Consider the following 20,327-nt stretch of genomic DNA (forward strand, 5'->3'; position numbering starts at 1 on the left):
TATAATAAAATTAAACTAACTAAATATAGAAAATTATATAAAATAAGTTGTTTGATTTAATTACATAAATTAAAAAGTTTTTGTGAGTTTTGTTCGGTTGGATAGAGATGTGGCTTTGTAAATTTTTTTTACAAGATGTCAAATTTTGGATCTGTTTGATAAAAATAAGTTATAAGTTAGCTTATAGTTGAAAATTAAGCTAGTTTATAGTTGGTAGCTTATAGCTGAAAATCTAGTAGAATAAAATTAAAATGTTTGACAAATTCAGTTGTTGTAAGTACAAAATGACACAAAAGTATATGGTTAGTGAGTAATTTTTTTTTGTAAGTATTTGTGGGTAGTTATTATAATATAAATAAATAAATAAATAATAAATAAAACTAATAATGGTAAATATGAAATAAAATATAAAAAACTATAAGTGCATATGCTATTTGAAATGACAACTCAAAAAATGCTATAAGCTAGTTAGAGAAATTCATTACCAAACACTTCACATTTTTATCAAACAAGCTTATAAGCTAGTCCAATAAACTATAAGTTAGCTTATTTAACTTATCAAACAGTACCTTTATATTAGAAATTATAATTTAAATTTTTGAACGTTCAATTTATTCATATCAAAGGAGGTGAATTATTTGGCAAAAAAAAAAAAAAATACACAAGTTAACAACACAACTTTTTTGCACAATATTAAAATTTGAAGTGGAAGAAACTAACAAAATTTTAAATACATAATACTTTCAGCTACGATAAGTTTAAACCGAATAAAAATAGACTGATGTATAAATTATAAAATAAATAAACCAAAATAATATAATTAGTGACAAATGTTTATCAAAATGAGTTTTATAATATACTCAAATTTGTATATCCTGATTAATCTCATTTTTTATTTAGATGATATAAAAATGACTATGACTAATGTTCATGTATGACAAAAAAACTAAAAGCAAAATGCTAACGAGTGATCTCAGGACACTCTTTAAGATCTTAAATAGTAAATTTTTTTTATAGGATCTATATATATAATTCCTAAATAGTTCTCCTAACCCTAATCCACTTAGACCAATCAAATTGTTTCATTTAGCCACATCATCTATATTATTATTATTATTATTATTATTATTGTCATCTCTATACTTTTCATATTCTACATTTATATACTTATGGCTTTTTAATATACATTCACTCAAGCTTTTACTTAGTCTTTACTTTATTTGGTGAATATAATAATTTTTGCTTACTATATTATAATAAGGAGAATACAAAAATACACACTAATTAACTTTGTAACTCTCGGTAATATATTTTTCATCTCTTAAGTCACAATTCAATTTTCATCCCTTAGACTCTTCTACCAATATTTTAATATATAGCTTACAAGTGTTTTAATTTGTATCCTATTCATATTTTCCTAACTAACCATTACGAATGTTAGAAACAAATATTTTCATCCCCTGGTGCTCAATCATGTGCTTAATAAGATTACCATTTGTTTTTCCGGTTGAATGTGAGAATAGATTTTTTTTCATATCTTATAATGTGCAATTTCTCTTTCCATTATCTTGCCTCTTCATCTTTTGTGCATCATGTATAAATACTTATGTTATTTTCTAAAACCATGATTTGTTGTAGTTATTTTATTTTTTGCAAAAATTAACTTTTTGCATAACAAATAAAATTAAGAGAATTTGACATTTTTTGTTTGTTGCAGATCATACATTCAACTTTTGTGTTGCACATCATTTATAGGTTTAGTTAATTGTTACTGTATATGTGTATTTATATTCTATTATGATATAAATTAAATAATATATACTTTATTTTTAATTGAATTATGTAATAGTTGTTTTACTTTCCTTTACTTTTTTATTTATTCATTTTTTTTATTGATATACTTATTTTTATAATTTTTGATTTTAAGCTTTGGGTCATCATCTCTTACTCTAACAAACTGAACTGTGAGGTTGATGCTCTTCACATATGTCCATTTGGAATATTTTTAAAAGGTATGTACCCTTTAATTTTATTTGTTTTATTTGAGTTTTTCTAATTCTGTCACTATTTATATGCCAATTGTGTGACTTAGATTTTGTCACATATCTTTTCATCCAATCCTTTGTGTGTTTTGAAATAGATTTATATGTTGTGTGGAGATATATATCATATTACTCCTGTATATATAAATTTTAGATAGTCATTCTGTTACTCATGTAAAGTAAACCATAATCTTTAAACCAATAATATTTCTTTATTTAACCACTCACTTACAATGCCACACCACTTCTCCTTAGAAAATAAATCTTTTGAATTTCAGATTCTCAATTTTATTATTATTATTATTTTGATAATATTTAATGTTTCAGTTTTATGCAATGGTAAAATAAAAATAATTGCATCACACCCGTGCATCGCACGGGTAAGGGTCTAGTTTTTATGAAAATGTGTAAAGTGAACATATTGAAGATTGTAGATTTAATTTTTTGAATTTTTTTTTTAAAATAGAATGCTTAAAGAGTGTGTGAGAGTAGTCGTTATCAAGACCCAAAACTAATTCGGTTGTATGACAAGGGTACACAACAAAAAAACTAAAGAACCAACCCACTAAATGTATGACACCATCAATCAATATATTATAAAATTTAAATTAGAAAAAAACTAAATTTTAAATATTTAATAAATCATATATAACAATGAATTGGTTAAAGTGATAAGGATCTTGATCCACTTAAGCATGTGGTTAGAGGTTCGATTTCATGCATATGAAAAAAACAATCGGTTGGAGGAGAGAACTCACTTTGTGTGCCCCACTAGTACCCCAACGAAGATTAGTCATTGCTAACGATGGTTGAAATTTCGTACCAATATCAAAAAAGTCATATACAAATGTTTTGGAGTTGTCTAATTTTTTTTTTTATGAGATGAGCAATAGTCAGATGTTTTGGAGTTGTCTAATTTTACGAGAGGAGCATAAAGATGTAGAGGAAAGATATCGAGCGCCACAAAATTAATCGCAATCGTCGAATCGGATTCAATAAATTTCCCAAATTTCGTTTATGGTAGGAAACCACAAGCATTACACAATGGATGCAGCTAGGGTTGTCAATTTGCATCCGGTGGAGCGGATCCCCTCGGGGATTGCCCCGTTCGGAGCTCCTAAAACAAAGATGTTATCCTTGTGGGGATGGGGATGGAGGCAAAAATCCCCCACAGGCACTTCGATGTCGGGATCAGGGACGAAACATCCGTCCCCGCGGATTCCCCGAATCCGTCCATATATACACTATATATTATTATTATTATTATTATTATATACTAGCGGGCCAGACAGGCGCGTTCCGCGCCTCCCTGTGTCTAACTTATGTCCAAAAAAATGTTTTATGTTATGATGAATTTGTTAATAAAAGATTTTTATTGCTAGAAAAATAAGGATATTGTTGGTATTATGAAAAATCGACACCAAAAATATTTGTATTATCTTTTTATATAGTATAGATGTAGTATTAAGTTGGTAATCATTCATATATTGGCAACTCATTTGCCACTTATTCACATTTTTATGATTTGAATTTATTTTTTATTTTTTTAAAATTGATTAGTTAATGGAAGTTGTGAAACTAAGTCAAGGGTAAAATAGGTATATTGAAAAGTTCATCCCAAACTCACATATCCTTTTTATATATTGTTATAAATTAATTGTTGATTTTATAAAAAAATAAAAAATAACTGAGGAGTCATCCAATTTGGTTGGATATTTACCAATTACCAACATTTTTAAGATATTTATCTAATTTGGTTGGATACCAATTACCAACAGTTTGGATATTTTGGTTAGTAACTTTTATATGATTACGCATACTTTGCTATGAAATATTTTGGCCGTTAGGTTTTGTATGATTATTAGTAGTCAAATGTTTTTTGGTTATGAATGCATTATGTGTTGTTTTTACTTATTAAAAAAGAAAGACACAAAATATTTGTTTTTTTTAAATAAGACAGAAAAAATAACGTCATACTACTATCATAATTTGATCGAAAAATATAGAAATTTTGTTAATAATTGATATTCGTGGACAGTGGCGGAGCCAAAAAAATTTAACAGTGGGGGCATTAAATGCCTAAATTTATAGCATAAAATATATACTGTCAAATTATATTTTTATAGATTGATCCAATTTTATAATTTCATATTCATCAAGTGCTTAAGGATTAGAAGTGACGAGTTTTATGAATTTTACTTTCTTTTGAGAAAAAAAAAATGATCCATTACTTATTATTAGATTTTTTTACCAAATTAAAACTATGTTCAAATCATACACATGCACTATATATCTATATATATATAGATCTCGCATCATATACAATAATCCCAATTAAACACTATCAAATATTCTACAATGATTCCTCATTCTTTCAAACTTTATTAATATTTGTCTTTTAAAGAGTATGTTATAGACTAAATTGATAGTAAATAGATTTTTTTTAAATATTAAAGAGTATGTTATAGACTAAATTGAAACTATTTTCAATTAGTAATAGGTGAATGTGGAACTAATTAATTAATATATCAACAATCAAAATATACTATTATTAGTATTAAAAAAAAATTCTCCAAAGGTTGTGCAAGCATGTGCCCACACAACCTTGTACCTCCCTCCATCCCTGTCCGTGGATCTCCGCGGGAACCGTAGGGATCTGTGGGGATGAGGATGGAGACAAATATTCTCTCGTGGGGACGGGAATGGAGGCTAAATCTCTCCTGCATGCACTTTGGGGCAGGGACCGGGGAAGCTTCCCCGCACATTCACTGCTCTGTTGACATCCTACATGCAGCAAGAGACAAAGGTTGATGTTATGCAACCGGAGTTAATTAACATGGATGAAACTCGTTAACAAACATTATAATCACATCCATTGCGTCAAGTCTTCTTAATATCAGTGTTTTTTAGTTATCACCATTGTAAACAATATAGGTCTTATTAAGTTAAGAAACATTACAAGTCTCTTTTTGGATAGTTTTTTGGTCTCAAGAGTATAATGATAGTTCTAAGGTGAAATCATAGGAATAAGATAACCTTCAAAATGACACTACCATAAGCAAATCTAACACTTCCAAACTCCACAAAGTTTCTAATTAAAATAAAATTCATCATTTCAACAAAAGTATATGTGCATCTCTACAAAGAAATTCAACAATCTTTCATCCAAAATACTTCTAAAATGTTCCCTTTAATTGCCACTATTGCCGTTGTCGTGTACAAAGGGCAAACAGATTCTTCATTTCAAACTGTAATAATGTTTATAAAGATTAGAGCAAATTAGAAGCATTTTAGTCATGATAAAATAATAATGTTGGTGTTTCTAACCAATCATAAAGTCAGATATGTACAAAATTCCCTCAATCTTTTTCTTTCCCAACTGCTTGTTCTGTATAACCTGTAATTAGTCACCATGCTTAAGTTTCATCTCTTTTCAGGATCCGGGTACCACTCTTAGAAAGAAGAAGGTCTCTCATTTCTCTATAACTCCTTAGCTCTTCGAGTGCGTCAGTTGTCTTTCGAGGCATGAAGAATCCAGAAGCAGTAGCAACTCCTCCATCGACTTCAGCCTTCAGGGAATGCGATGAATAACAACTTGAATCTTGGCGCAAAGGAGGTGCTGTTCTGAGCATGTGCACAAGAACACCAACAGCAGCATCTTGTGACTTTCTCCCTATTGGTAATGATGTTGAAGGGGACTCTGAAGCACTCTTCCCATACACATTATGGCTATTTACATATAAAATCAACAAGGAAAAAGGCATAACAATTAGAAAGGCGGGTCAAAATCAAAAATAATTTAAATGAGAATAGTACAATAGAACAGCGATCCCAAAAATCTAACAAAGCTTATATTAAGCAGTATTCTTTGTCTGTACATTCTAATACAATTCCTTCATCTGACTATACATACTAAATCTACAAATGACCATGGAACAACAAAATATAATCCAACAAGTTACTCCCTCCAGTCCTATATATAAGATTTACTTAGTCTAGATACATCAACTTTACAATGAATCTAAAAAGCAAACTTTTTCTTATATATAGGACAAGAGGGAGTATTAACTTTATTAGTTTCCAAAAGGATCGGTCAATAGTGTCAGGATTTTAAAAAAGGAGGTATACTCTTGGAGCATGTTACTGGTAGATTAACAACACACAACCGTTAAGAGTCTCACATTACATGAGATATGACATGAAAATATGTTTATAAGTGGTTAGTCCTCACCTTACAACTCAGTTTTGTAAGGGTTGAGTTATGGCCAGCCCAAATTCTAAGATGGTATCAGAGCCTATCTAATATCCATTGGCTCACTTACTATTAGGTCACCGCTATCGTGCCACTTGAGTCGCGCTCTAGATGTCCAGTCATAGGCATGAGGAGTGTGTGTTAAGAGGATCACATTAGATGAGATATAACCTATATTTCTAAGTTAGGTATGACTGAAGGGTTTTGTACGGTTAAGTTACGTTCAACCCAATTTCTATGATAACTACATATTAATATAGCAAGCCAGCACTATGCAAGTAGCAAAAGTAGAATCGATCATGTTAGATTTCAGGAATAGAGGATGCTAGGAACAGACCTTAGCAGGACACTCACTCGACTCCACCCAAGTCATAATTGAATACGGAAAAGCTAAAAGGCAACCGTGGTTCAAGAGAGAAGATGAGCATGGAGCAATTAGAAGTTAACAAAAAGCATGACCGTGATTCTAAAAGCAACTTAATATAGTATGTCAGACAGGGAAACTACCCCTGCCCCTCTATTTTGTTTTTTCTAAAAAAGAACTAACCATATATTGATGTCCATATGGAAGCCAATAAATAGCCATCCTACAAAAGACATGACCTGCTTCTCTTCAAAAACAAATGGTATTGTAGAATCTAGTATGGAATACCTAAACTTAAGGAGACAGAAGACAACAACTCTGTGATGACAGAAGATCCAAATTATATCCACAAGAGGATAACCAATAGTTTTCAATCAGAATAGATGAATCAACGAGCAGAAACGTAAATAAATCCCAGGAACAATAAGGATATGACTGACTATTATTGAGTATTGACAAACTTTATATCCAGGACTAAACTTGATAGAGCGAAAATTGGAGATTTACGGGGCATTTCATAGACAACTTAATTGAGCACTTCTATACAAGAGTTTCCATATAAGCTTTTCTAAACGCTCCTTTAGTGAGTGGCTATGACAAACTTGGCTTTTAGGGATGAGTTTTTTTTTTTTTTTTGAAAGGCGCTTTTAGGGATGAGTTATTGTGCCATAAGATAATTTTGATTGTTAGAATATACGAAACAATATTGCATCAATATCTTTAACTGTATATTGTATCTTAGAGTAATTTAGAAGTATCTTAGATCACTCAAAGTATCTTAGATGTCCCTCGGATTAGACGGTCCTTGGGCTGAATACCGAGTCTTAAAAAAAAAAGAAGTATCTTAGATCACTCAAAGGACTGGTTACCATATTTCTCTATCTTTCATGATTTGTTTCCTTGTATAGGTTGGGAGTCAATCTAGTACCAGTATAAATATGGGATAGTACTTTGGTTTTTTATAGCATCACACGTTGTCTCATATCAAGTAAATAACTCTTCAAAATCCTACAATATCAAACAATCTTTAACTCTTTTTGGTTTTTCATTAGCATTGGTAGAAACTCCATAAATTCCTTTCTCCTTTTGAAGGCATATGTCTAGAACCTTGTCAATGTTAAAAAATATATATCCAGAAAAAGCAGATTTAGACCTTGATTCGTTTCTTTTACCATTCCAATCATGTCAGCAAATAAAATAGGGTCATACCAAAGTAATTATAAGTTTAATTCACAGTAAGTCACACATTCTAAATATTATGTTGAGGTTCTTAAAAAAAAGGTTCATATGAAAGTAATTATGAATTCACAGTAAGTCAGTAAGCTTAAACATGACTATCAATCTAGTTGTGATGGTGAAGTCTATCAAAGTACCTTGACAGAACATCTGGAGGGTCAACATCATCAACATCAAAAGGACATGAAAAATCACCATCGTCCAAGTCATCCTGAAAAGATAATTTGCTTGAGGTTCTAGAAACTCCAACACGTGGTGAGTCACTAGAAGATAGCAATCCTGAGAACCGCCCTGAATCCTCCTTGCTATCTCTGACAATCTACGAAGCAAACAAAAGACTTATCAAACAGATAAAACACGTTTGATTTAAACTTAAGGAGTAGAAATGGAGGACCAATTAAAGTTACCTTTTGACCAAACTTTAGAGATTCTATTTTCCTGAATGACCTGATTCCAGATGGAGACTCGTTTGACGATGCATCATTCCTTCTGGGAGATAAAGGGGGCAGAGAATTTCTATTAGGATCTGAAAAATTAGGAGAAAGATTTCTAGAGCTTTTGCCCATTATTGGATGAGGTATAGACACAGGTGCTGTTTCAGAGCGCATACGAGTATGCATTGTATTGCCACTATGTATAGGTGGTGATGGAGATAAAGAGGATGAGAATGGTGGAGAAAGTTGATGCTCGTCATAACTTGTAGACCTTGACTGACTTTGTATTCGACGGTTATGATATCTGATATTGAAATTATCAGTAGGTGGAGATGGAAAATCAAATGGCTTGAGAGAGCCACGATGCACCGGTGGTGATCCAGCATACTGATGGTTCTGTACAAAAGGTGCTGCTTTATGAAATCCAGGCGTCCAACTATGAGGACGGTCAAGTGGCGTAGAAGACGGAGGCACACGAACACCCTTTACTGAAGAAGGGAAATACCTCAAAGGATCTGTATTCGGACTTCCAACATAATCAGTAATTATTTTTGTTGGTAATGATGTTGAACACTCAAGGTTGAAATCAGATAATGTAGAACGGTAAGTCACAGATAAGCTAAGACGGCCTGGAAGCGCATCAACAGGTGTGAAAATATATTCTTCCATCATCGCTCCTTCTTCCCTAGAAAATGGATCACTAAAGGAAGAGACTTTGTAAACAATATCAAAATTACAAGTGTAATTTGATGAACTTAGCTGCCTAAATATCTTATGAGTTGGGAGAAGCCTCATTTGAGAATAAAGAGCGCGAAACAGTATAATCGATTTCTGGTATGTTTTCTTGTAAGATATAGTACTATCACTAATTTGAGGAGCCATTATTCTTGGACATTCATATTGAACATTCCACCTCTCTATAACTGTCTCAACAGAAGAACCATTCTCTTCATGAACTAATATAATGTCAATTATCATCGGATCCATCAAATTCCTATGCCAAAAGTTCAAGTTATCAAGAGCAGAAGGTCGATCACCTAAGGCGAAATTAAACCATTTATCACTCCTCCTCACACGAGAACCACCCGTTGATAGGTCACCACTTCTATCATGTTGACGTATCGAAGCTACCCTTGAGTCCAAAATGATGTGTAAACACTTCAATAGAAATTGATAAACAATTTGTTCCAATTTTCCCAATTCAGGCTGCATATTATTCTGAAAATCCATCCTAAATCCTAATCAATTCCTAATTAATCAACCAATCTCTTCCTCCAACAAAAAACACTACTTTCCAAACTAATACATGTCTCTATCAAATACCAAATTCCAAAAACACATTAGATAAACAACAGATCATATACACCTAAACTAACTAGCACTAACACCTCAATCAACAATCAATCAACACTTTCACCAGTAAATATGAATCCAGCAACCACCATGGATCATTCTGATAAAGCAAAAAACAACAACCAATAAGCATAAACATGTTTACACAGCAATATTCTAACTATAAAATTTCAACTACAATGCAGATTTAAACATGCCTACGAAATAAAATTCAACTGGGTACATAGATCAATTGGGTTTTTCAAATAATCATTAAAAAAAAAAAAAAAAAAAAAAATTCTAAAAACAATGACAATTATGATCATGACGATCCGAGAATAAAGAAGGAATTTTTATAACATGGGTAGTAACAATGAATGAGTAGAAAGAGGAAAAAGGAAGAACTTACGTGAAAGAATAAGAGAAGATGAAAAAAGGGTGATGGATATGTAAGAATGATGAGAAGCCATAAGAGAAGAAGAAAGAAGGTTGCGTAGAAACAAACAGTTCCGTAGCGTTCTCTCTTTTCAACTCCAAATTACATTATTGATGATGATGATGATGATGTAGTTTAATTTAATTTAATTTAATAGTATATGGTATAATAATATTGTAAAGCTGAAGTATATATTTTTAATTGATGGTGTTTTGAGGAAGAGAGAAAAAATTGGTAGTGGTAGTTAAAGGTTTATGAATAAAAGGGTGTTAATATGAATTGATAAATGTTGAGAAATGCAGGAACAGTTTGTTAAAGAAGGGTTTTCTTTTTCTTCATGTTGTTCTGTTGCTATACTCTGACAAATTTATCAATAAAGCTATGTGATTGGTGTTTTACATTTATCTTTTGTTTTTTTTATAATAAAATAATAGGGAATTATAATTGGTGTGATGAAGTGATTGGATTCTTTACGCTGATGTGGAATTTGAATCTCAGATTCATTTATATATATGGATCAAATATAACTTTTATATGAATTAATTTAAATCTAATACTATCCTTACCAAAAAAAAAAAAATATATATATATATATATATATATATATATATATATATATATATATATATATATATGTATGTGAATAACACCATTTTACCCTCTATTATTAATTTGACAAGAGCTTGTTTGCCCTGCAAAATATTAATATCGGACAAAACAGTACATGATAGTACAAGATAGAACAACACATGACAAATATTTGTGGTATTGAACAAACTTTGTGTTGGATAACTCAGTTTATGTGATGTTAGTTGTCCTTTATTACTTGTATTATTACTTCTCAGTATGGTGATCTACTATTGTTTTGAATGATTTTGATGTATTTTGAGTCTAGTGATGTATTTAGGATTTAAATGTAATTATTCGTTCAAAGAGTCACTTCTGGTAATAATTTGTGTCAAGACAGACCACTGAACCACAACAACAAAAGGCCTCAAAACTTATTTGATAATTAGAGTCAAGACTATAAATAGTTTGTCATACAACCATGAATTGCGGGGAGCCTTATGCGCAGTCAAAGCCTTCACGTATGCAAAGATGAAGAATACACTGCTATCCGAAGATAAGACAGCTGTCGTTTCCAATTGAGGGAATATCCTTTATTCATTTGGGTTCTCTTATCTAAGAATAGTTTGGCCTATGATTCAAGACTGATTGCTATATAAAGGAGCTTTTACCCCTAATTTTGGTGTGCAAGCTTGGAGGCAAAAGAACAAAGTAAAGTTGGAGAGCTACTTTGTGTGCCGTCACACTCACTCTGTGCGATTCCGATAACTGGAGGCATGACACTGCTAACTTGGAGGTTGAGACATCATGTAACGACCCGATTTTTAGTAAATCGATATTTTATATATTTGCATATATTTTGGGTTAGTGTTAAATATTTATTTACGCGACGTATAATTATTTATCGCGAACATAAGTTTGTGAGCGAAACCTTTGCCATGTTAGTGGGCTTGGGCGTGTGATAGAGCTTATTGGGCTTAGACAAGTTGGGCTTGAACCAAGAGAATTAGGGAGAGGTATATATAGAAAACCTTAGTGCAAATATTTTCATTATGTCATTTTCTTCCTAAGAAGAACAAGAGCAAAAAACCCTAGGAGAGCAAGAAGAAGAACACGAGCAAGGAGAAGAGATTTAGAGGCCAAGAATCATCATTCAATCCAAGGTGAGAGTGGTTAAGCATAAGCTTGGGTGATCCAAAAGAGGGGAGGTGTCTAGCCTCCATTCCCAAACTCTCTCACCCAATTTCTTTGGGGTTTGGGTGAAATTTCTTTATCATAAACATGTTCTTTTCATCTTAGTATGCTTAATGAACAACTAGGAGGGAATATGTATATGTTTGATGATTGTTTTGCATGTTTATGCAACTTTGCTTATTTTGCAAGATTGATGCATGATTTTTGTATGTGTGATGTGTTTTGGTGTTTGTGAATGTTAATACATGTATATATGTATGGTATATACATGATTGATCACTTGTTATGCATTTATAACATGTTTGAATGAATTTTTGGTTGGTTTCAATGTTAAACCGCCTCAGGAAATCTTGCAGGAAATGCACGGTCGCTGAGCGAGCTTGCAGCGAGCTTTAGCGAGCGTGTCTGTTCTTGAGTGGTCGCTGAGTGAGGCTTCAGCGAGAGATAGCGACCAGCTCGCTGACTCTCGCCAGTGCTCGCCAGGATCCCATTGACCACTGCCGTTGGTCGCCAGTGTTCGCTGATTCTCGCTGAGCGAGGGGAACTGATTTCTCCAAAAAATTTTGTGGGGTTCTATAATTCAATTGGGCTTTTGGGATATGTTTCCTTAGTATTGTAGTGTATTACCATGGTGTGAATTTAATGATTCGCACGCGTATGCAATTAGTTGTAGTGCAAAGTGAGTATATCCATGTATTTGGTTTTGTTTTGGTTTTGAATTATTATATGTTTAATAATTGTGTTGTGTGATGGCATTTATATAAAATGTCAAAGAAGTATATGTATTTTTGTATATCGGGTTGTCCGATAAAGAAGAATATCAGTTTGTCTGATAAAGAAGTTTAATGGATTATGTTATCCATGTAGTGAGCAGTAGCTTCGTGCTAAGTGATTATCATATGTTTGGTAAATGCATGACATTCATAAATTCATGCATTATTTAGGGATATCAGACTTGTCTGATAAAGAAGGGTATTGGACTTGTCCAATAAAGAAGAATATCAATGGTAAGTTCCTTGATAAAGAAGATGGTACCACATGCATTAGTCGTGTCTAGGTTGGCATGACATTGAATGTTTGACATTAATCGCATTTGAGTAAATGTGCAATTATGTGTTATGTGTTATGTGAGTTTTTTGTGTTGTCCGAAACGACGTGAAACTATCTGGTTGAGTATTTGTGAGTATGTGTTATCTGGTGTATTACTTATTGAGGCATGTGTGTGAGTTAGTAATACGTGATAGGTTGAATATAGGTGCGTTTCTATATTCGTATGTATGTGATTATGTTTACTAACTCTCTACCTATTTGTTATGTGCTGGACCTTTGGGGTTCAGGTATTCAGGTCGAGGTCTCGACGAGCTTTAGCTGCAGATCCTTTTGGTGTGGAGCACTTTTTGTGAGGAGCTAGTGTAGGCTACCTTAGTATAGTTTTGTTGAGTTTAGTTTGGTTGTGATGTATATTAGTGCTCTGGTATTTTGTAACATCGAGTCGGGGATCGTTTGTATTCCGTCGTATATCGATGTGAACATCTTAACTTATGTTTTATGTTAATGAATTATCTTTTGAACTATTTTGTTCATTGCTTTGAAAATCCTTTATTTATGTTTTCCGCATGCGACGTTTCGTGTCATGTGCACGATCGTTTTGAAAATGTTTTCCGTAGCGCTCCGGCTACTTATCTTTAAAAAGTTTTTAAGATCACGTTTTTAAGGGTAGTTAGTTCTGGGTGTTACACATCATCTCTAAGTGGTTGTGCTTGTAGGTTTACATTTTCTTATCTATTATGATGTGTAAATCTACTATTCTAGTTATTTGTATTGTTAAGCTCACCATGAGCTAAATCTCTTGATGTTGAAATCATGTAAAGTTTAATGAAAGTTTGATGTTATTCATGTGATGTGTTAAGTGTTATTATCCTGCATTAGTTCGTTCATTTGTTATCATGTTATATGTTTGATTCTAAGATTGATCAACTTAGGATTAAACACAAGTTTATTGTTAAGAGACATCTAATAATAAATGGATTTAATGAACTAATATGATTAAGTAGATGATGAACACATACTTTTTACTTAAGGACTTAGACATAAGCCTTAAGACCATAGTGAAAATATAAGCATCAATTTCTATACTGAAATGAATTAAGCATGACCTATACGACATTTTGAAACAATATTTTCTATTTAGAGTCAAAGGTGGCTTCCACCATTTTTTTTTTTTGTAATCGGCTTCCACCATTATTAACACCCTCTTCACCTATTCATCCATTAAAGTATGTAGAGTCTTGATCAAACAAAGTGTAAAGAAGACCTGATTATTTTGTGTCATTTAATTTTTTCAACGAATAAATTAATTCTTATAATTTTTCTTAAGAACTAAATTGGATTTTCTTAAGTATGTAGCAATAGAGAGTGGGTGTGAAAAGTAGTTTCTAATAAAAAACATCGAAATGGGCTTTTCATAGCCCAGCTAAACTTGGCCCATATACAACTCAAACTTTCTCACAAAATCACCAAACATTGTTACCTTTCTCATCCATCGCAACCTCACGCCGCTGCTACCGTCACCGCCGGCCAAATTTCACCAACGGTTCTCTCTCTCTCTCGCTCTCATTTCACTTCCTTAATCTCATGCATGCTTTTGTTTTTCTGTTCTGCTTTTATCTTTGATACACTGTATACGTGTGTAGGGTAGTGTGTGCCAATGGGTTAATGTCAAAATGTCAACTTTTCATGATTTTGATTATTGGGTATTGCAGAATTTTAGATAAAAAGAAACATGGTGAAGAAGAGAAAGAGAAGTAATGTTTCTGAAGTTGTGGCGGCAGTGCCTAAGAAAGATGATGCTGCTCCAGAGAGACCAGTTAGGACCCTTTTAGGATGGAAGGATAAGAATGAAAACAATGTTGATGATGATGTTGAAGTTATTGATAATGGTGTTTCGCCTTTTTTTAGGAATAAAGAGAAAGTTTTGGTTACTTGCTCTAGGCGCATCGTTTATAGGTAGGTATATACTCACTCTCTCTTATTGTAAGGGAATGCATTTTTCTTAAAAAATTGATTTGTTATGTTGATTCCTATAATTAAGTAATGTGGTGTTGGTGAGACTATAATATCTACATTATTTGGAGAGATTGAAAGTAATAGTAGTCAATTAGTTAAGGGCCTGTTTAAATTGGCTTATTTTAATTTATCTATTGACGTAAGCACTTGGGAGCAATGTAGTCAGGTTCTCGCACCGGGTCTTAGGTTCTTACGATCCTACGAGCTCGTGAAGGCCAAACGAGCTTAGAACCCATGTAGGTTCCTTTTTTGACCTGTCTGTAGTTAGGTTCTCGCACCGGGTCATAGGTTCTTACGATCCCAGAGGTTTTTCTTTACCTGAGCTCTAGACGGCGTCGTTGTGAACCTCGACGGCGGTTAGTGTATGTTTGTTCTCACTCCTTTCTCACTTTGGTTCATTCCTCTCTCACTTTCAACCATCTCTTTCACTCAAACCTCTGTCCTACATGAAACCCCTCGGTTTTCATTTTATTTTTTTAACCTTGCTGTTGCTTCTTCCAACCCTCTGTTATGAATTTATGAACATTTGGAATGATCTCTATGAAATATTAATTAATTATGTTTATTTTGTTTATGTATTATATATTTTGTGTGTTTATGTGTATATGTATATATATGTGAAGTTACAATTTTACCCTTAGTAGGATCTTACGAATCCAGCTACGATCTCGATCTTACAATTCTCAACCAGCCTACCGATCCTACGTAGGATCTCGAACCTAACTACATTGGTTATGAACATTTGGAATGATATTTATGAAATATTAATTAAGTTTATTGTGTTCATGTATTATTATTATTATTTTGTGGTTCTGTGTATATGTATATATGTGAAGTTACCATTTTACCCTTAAGTAGGTTCTTACGAATCGAGCTACGATCCCGACCTTACGACCCTCCACCAGCCTACCGATCCTACGTAGGATCCCGAACCTGACTACATTGCTTGGGAGACTGCTACTATTTGAGAAAACTTGTGGAAACATCTTATGGGTGTCCTAAGTTGTTTTAAGTTTATTTCTGTAAGTTGTCAAGGATAGCTTATGAAAACAATTTATAGCTTATACGAAAATAGTTTGACTCCATTTTATATTTTATTTTAGAAATAGTTTATACACAAGTATTTATCTGATAAGCGCTTATGCTATCCAAGTAGGGTCTATGTATATTATTTAATTGAATGAGAGTTTTATCGGAAAAAAAATAATGAATGTTGTATTGAGTGTTGATATTTTAAATGATAAATAATTTGAGTCATAAATATATTTTAAATGGGCCATAATGAGATGGAGGTAGTGATAGTATATCTGAGATTATGCTTGTTTATATTTGTGTTCATAAAAGAATATAATTGAAATGTTTGTGTGTATGTAAAAATAAAGCAGAAAGAAACTTTTGCTTTGTCTTGTTGGTTAGTTTTTAACTATGGTATTTGATGGGGTGAAGACTTTTTCATAAATATACAGGTACAGACATTTGATGTTGAATATCGTTTCACTTCTTCCACATTGCAAGAAGGATAACAAGGTTGAATCAAAGGAAACTAAAGGCGCCACCCTCAACGAGCTAGTTGAGCTCAAGAACTGTTCCTCTTGTTTATTTTTTGAGGTATTCTTTTTATATATTTCACAAGGTTTTTCAGTGTCAACGATGCAGTATGTTTATGAGCTATGTTGATGTTGAGTTAGAAAATTTTCTGACCTGTTTATTGTGTATGAAATTATTAAATTGGTTAGAAATCTTGGTGTTGTTATTTAGATGTAATTCATTATTATGGTTATACTTTCAAACCTGAGTTATCTCTTTTTCCAAATGTTTATGCATGCTGCCACTAGTATTCTGTTTTTTGACCTTTGGCAGCAGAATGTAAGGAGTTTAAATCATGGTTTTGACCTTAACTTAGCATTGTGAATGATTAGGAAATATGGAATATAAATGACGAAGCAGCAACCAAGTGTTTAACTTACGAATTTGACTTGTTAATACTAGGCTTTGAATCCTATTTAGTAACCATGTTCTCAATAGCGCGCTATAGCGGTATAGTTTGGCGGTGCAGCACTCTACTACTACGGCATAAGCCTGCGAAGCGCCATTGAGAGTAGCGGAAATAGTGGCCGCTATTAGCGGTTGAAAAGCAATGCTATCCCGGTATCGTAGTAGTTTGATGGCCGCTATTGCAATTTTGGGGAACAATTCTCAGAAAACCTAATTTTTGAAATCATTTTTAATCTGTTGAGGGTATATTGCTACTTTAACACCCATTGAGTGACCTAATATTGTAACTCATGGGTTCGATTGTTCAATTGTGGTCCATCATTGTTCTCCCTGCTTTTCTTTTTGCTTGTCTTTTTTTATGGGATGTCATTGAGTACTTTTAGTCCCTTTAATTTTGTATGTTTATCTGTTTTTGAGTATTCATGTATGTTGTTGGAATTTATGTTTTACTTTGTACATGATTTTTTAGTGTTCACATAGTGGTCATCCGGCTATAGCATTTTTGGGGTTCGGCGCTATGCACCGCTATCTGAGATTGACAACATAGTTTAGTAATCCATCCATTTTAATGAAGTGATTTCAAATCATCGCGTGATTAGGCTTAGCACGTGTTTAAACCTATTTGAACTTGGAAAATCTTGTTCGGAGAGCTAAAGTACATTTTTCTTTTCTTTCAAAATTCAACATATCAAGTCTCAATTAGAAACATTAAGCGGGTAACAAACTCCAATTATGAATCTGATATAAATATGATCTGAATTCTTTATATCCAATTTCTATATGTGAACAGAAATTTGTTTGCAAAGAATGGTGGCAATTCGACTCCTGTAGCCTAATTTGAAAAGTGGGGGTACTAAAAAACATAGGTAATCTCTAGGCAGCAAAAACCAGATCTTGAAGGATTTTGACTCCAAACCTTCTTCCTTAGTTTTAGGTTGGTGAAAGTAATTAGACTGCAAAATATGAGTCCATAATAAGATGCACGACTCAAATATAAACCTTAGATCCTAAAACCGAGACAGAAAGGGGTGATCTTATAGAACATTCAAGAAATAACACTTCCTCACTCACCATACACAAATATTTAGTATAGATTTAATGTATATTACAAATTTCAAAGTATAGAATACCTGAACTCCATGTGTTTAGTAGTTAAATTAATTCGAACTCTGATTATTGTCGCAACATTTTGCATTCAAATTCTTGAGTTTGCACTTCAGTTCTAAAATAGACCGAGCCGAGGCTGGTCACCTTGTGACATTCTGATAACTGTCTTATCTTCCTCTTTTCTGTATATGAATTTCAGTGCAGGAAGGCAAAAGATCTTTATCTCTGGATGGCAAAATGTCCAAATGGCCCATCTGTTAAATTTTTAGTTAGTGCCGGTAATATTCTCATCCGATCTTTATCTTAAGGTTACTACAAAAACTAATTTCCTTTCTATGATTACATAGTATTCTGGGGGTCAGTATTCTTGTTCTTCGTTCTTCATTTTGAATTATGATTGATTCTCTCTTCCTTTGAGGCCAATTTACTAGTTTCTCTTTACCTTCATCGCTTTCTAGTGCACACAATGGAAGAATTGAAGTTAACTGGAAATCACCTAAAAGGATCCCGCCCTCTTTTGACATTTTCTTCGAATTTTGAAAAAGATGCACATTGGAAACTGTTGAAAGAGATGCTGTTACAGGTATTTGGTTGATTACGTTATGTACCCTTTCAACATAACCATCTTATTTTGATGCTTTGTGGTGTCGTGTCCTGTATGAATTGCCAGCATAATTGAAAATTGTTTTATGTCAACTTTTCCAATGTAGTTGTGGCGCTGGCATAGTTTAAATTGAGTAGGATGTAGAACAAACATTTATTCTTGTCCTCAATTTTCTATTTTTGGTTCTTGTACCTGAGTTATGTATTTGTGTTTTTCTCGGTGATTAAAATGATATAAGTGTACACAATTTTGATTGTTGCTGACATACTCTTTCTTTCCTTCATTTAGATATTTGAAACACCAAAGGACCACAGAAAGGCTAAGCCTTTCCATGATCACGTTTTTGTTTTCTCAATAGTTGACGACCATATATGGTTCCGAAATTATCAGGTTCGTATTTGCATTTGCACAAGATCTAAACAATTGGCATACACATCTTTTTTTTAAATATGCATGTCTTAAACACCACGACACTACCTCCTAATGCATTATTTGTTGATATAAAAAGGGTTACTTATACATGCATTGAACGGCCAACATATTAATCTAATGAATTTAATGATACTAGTAGTTATTTTATAATGTATTGAGGTTACTTGATAAACTAAACACGATAGTGGTATCATTTGCTGCGAATACACATATATTCTAGCAAACATGGCTTTGAAATGTTTGTCTCATTTTCTGCTCCATTTTAATATTGATGCTTGATGAGGAATATGAAACCACATTTTGATTCCCTTGCAGATATCTGTTCCTCATAACGAGTCAGACAAATTACCTCGAGGAGGCCTCGATAAAATGACATTGATTGAGGTCTGAAAATTTTTCTTATTGATTTATATTTGATCTGTCAACTCCAAAATCTCCCTTAACATGTGTGCACAAACTTCTTGTTTAGGTTGGTCCGCGGTTTTGCTTGAACCCAATTAAAATATTTGGGGGCAGTTTTGGAGGCCCAACTTTATATGAAAACCCATTCTATGTGTCACCAAATCAGGTACTGACCAATATATTGTCCATGTATATTCATAATAATTTATCTAGTGTTCTACTGAAATTAACTATACATCTTGGTTTTTTTTTTTGTAGATTCGAGCTTTGCAGAAAAAGAAGAAATCTGGAAAGTTTGCAAAGAAGGTCAAAGCAAAGACAAGGAGGAAAATGCATGAGATGTCTAATCCTCTTGAGCCTGATGAGTTTGCAGATATGTGGAAAGATTAATTTTAAATACTCATGTTTCTTTCACTGAAAGTTAGAATTAACGTTTCACCAAAATATGTTTTAGTAAGAAATGGCAATTTTTGGTTAGCATCCTGCGCTTTATATGTTCGATTGGAGATATAAGTTGTACTTTTGTTTGTTATTGAACTATGATCTATAACAAAAGGAAGATTTATTTGAATCTATAAGGTTATTTTCTTTAATTCTTGGGGTAAATTTTTCCAATACTTAGTTGTATAACATTTGTTGATTATGCTATATCAATATTCTTATAAGATGTTGGTTTCATTGCTCAATGGTGCATATCAACATGAAATTGTTCTATTTTTCCTAAATGATTTCGTAAGGATGAGGTACTGTGAACCTATGACCATAGTTTAAAAAACCGGCCGGTCGGACCGGGAACAGGTGGGGTGGCTGGCTTTGTTAGCATGCAAAATCAGTTCTGCTTAAAAATAAGTGAAAACCAGTGTG

General features: G+C 32.8%; 2 protein-coding genes across 2 annotated transcripts; one reads left to right on the plus strand and one right to left on the minus strand.

The window, feature by feature from the left end:
- Nucleotides 1–5,130: 5,130 nt before the first annotated feature.
- LOC123921240 (autophagy-related protein 13a-like) lies at nt 5,131–10,578 on the minus strand. The gene is made up of 4 exons (XM_045973694.1): nt 10,070–10,578; nt 8,302–9,781; nt 8,032–8,213; nt 5,131–5,771 (listed from the first exon to the last, which is right to left on the minus strand). The coding sequence occupies exons 2-4, from the start codon at nt 9,556–9,558 to the stop codon at nt 5,459–5,461; spliced, it is 1,752 nt and encodes a 583-aa protein (XP_045829650.1). The 5' UTR covers nt 9,559–9,781; nt 10,070–10,578; the 3' UTR covers nt 5,131–5,458.
- A 3,768-nt stretch (nt 10,579–14,346) lies between these two features.
- Nucleotides 14,347–20,056, plus strand: LOC123881743 (ribosome biogenesis protein BRX1 homolog 2-like). The gene is made up of 9 exons (XM_045930478.1): nt 14,347–14,450; nt 14,620–14,863; nt 16,390–16,531; nt 18,225–18,303; nt 18,484–18,608; nt 18,918–19,019; nt 19,377–19,445; nt 19,531–19,629; nt 19,722–20,056. The coding sequence occupies exons 2-9, from the start codon at nt 14,640–14,642 to the stop codon at nt 19,851–19,853; spliced, it is 972 nt and encodes a 323-aa protein (XP_045786434.1). The 5' UTR covers nt 14,347–14,450; nt 14,620–14,639; the 3' UTR covers nt 19,854–20,056.
- Nucleotides 20,057–20,327: the final 271 nt, after the last annotated feature.

Source organism: Trifolium pratense, linkage group LG4 (assembly GCF_020283565.1).
Source record: "Trifolium pratense cultivar HEN17-A07 linkage group LG4, ARS_RC_1.1, whole genome shotgun sequence".
Taxonomy (NCBI): Eukaryota; Viridiplantae; Streptophyta; class Magnoliopsida; order Fabales; family Fabaceae; genus Trifolium; species Trifolium pratense.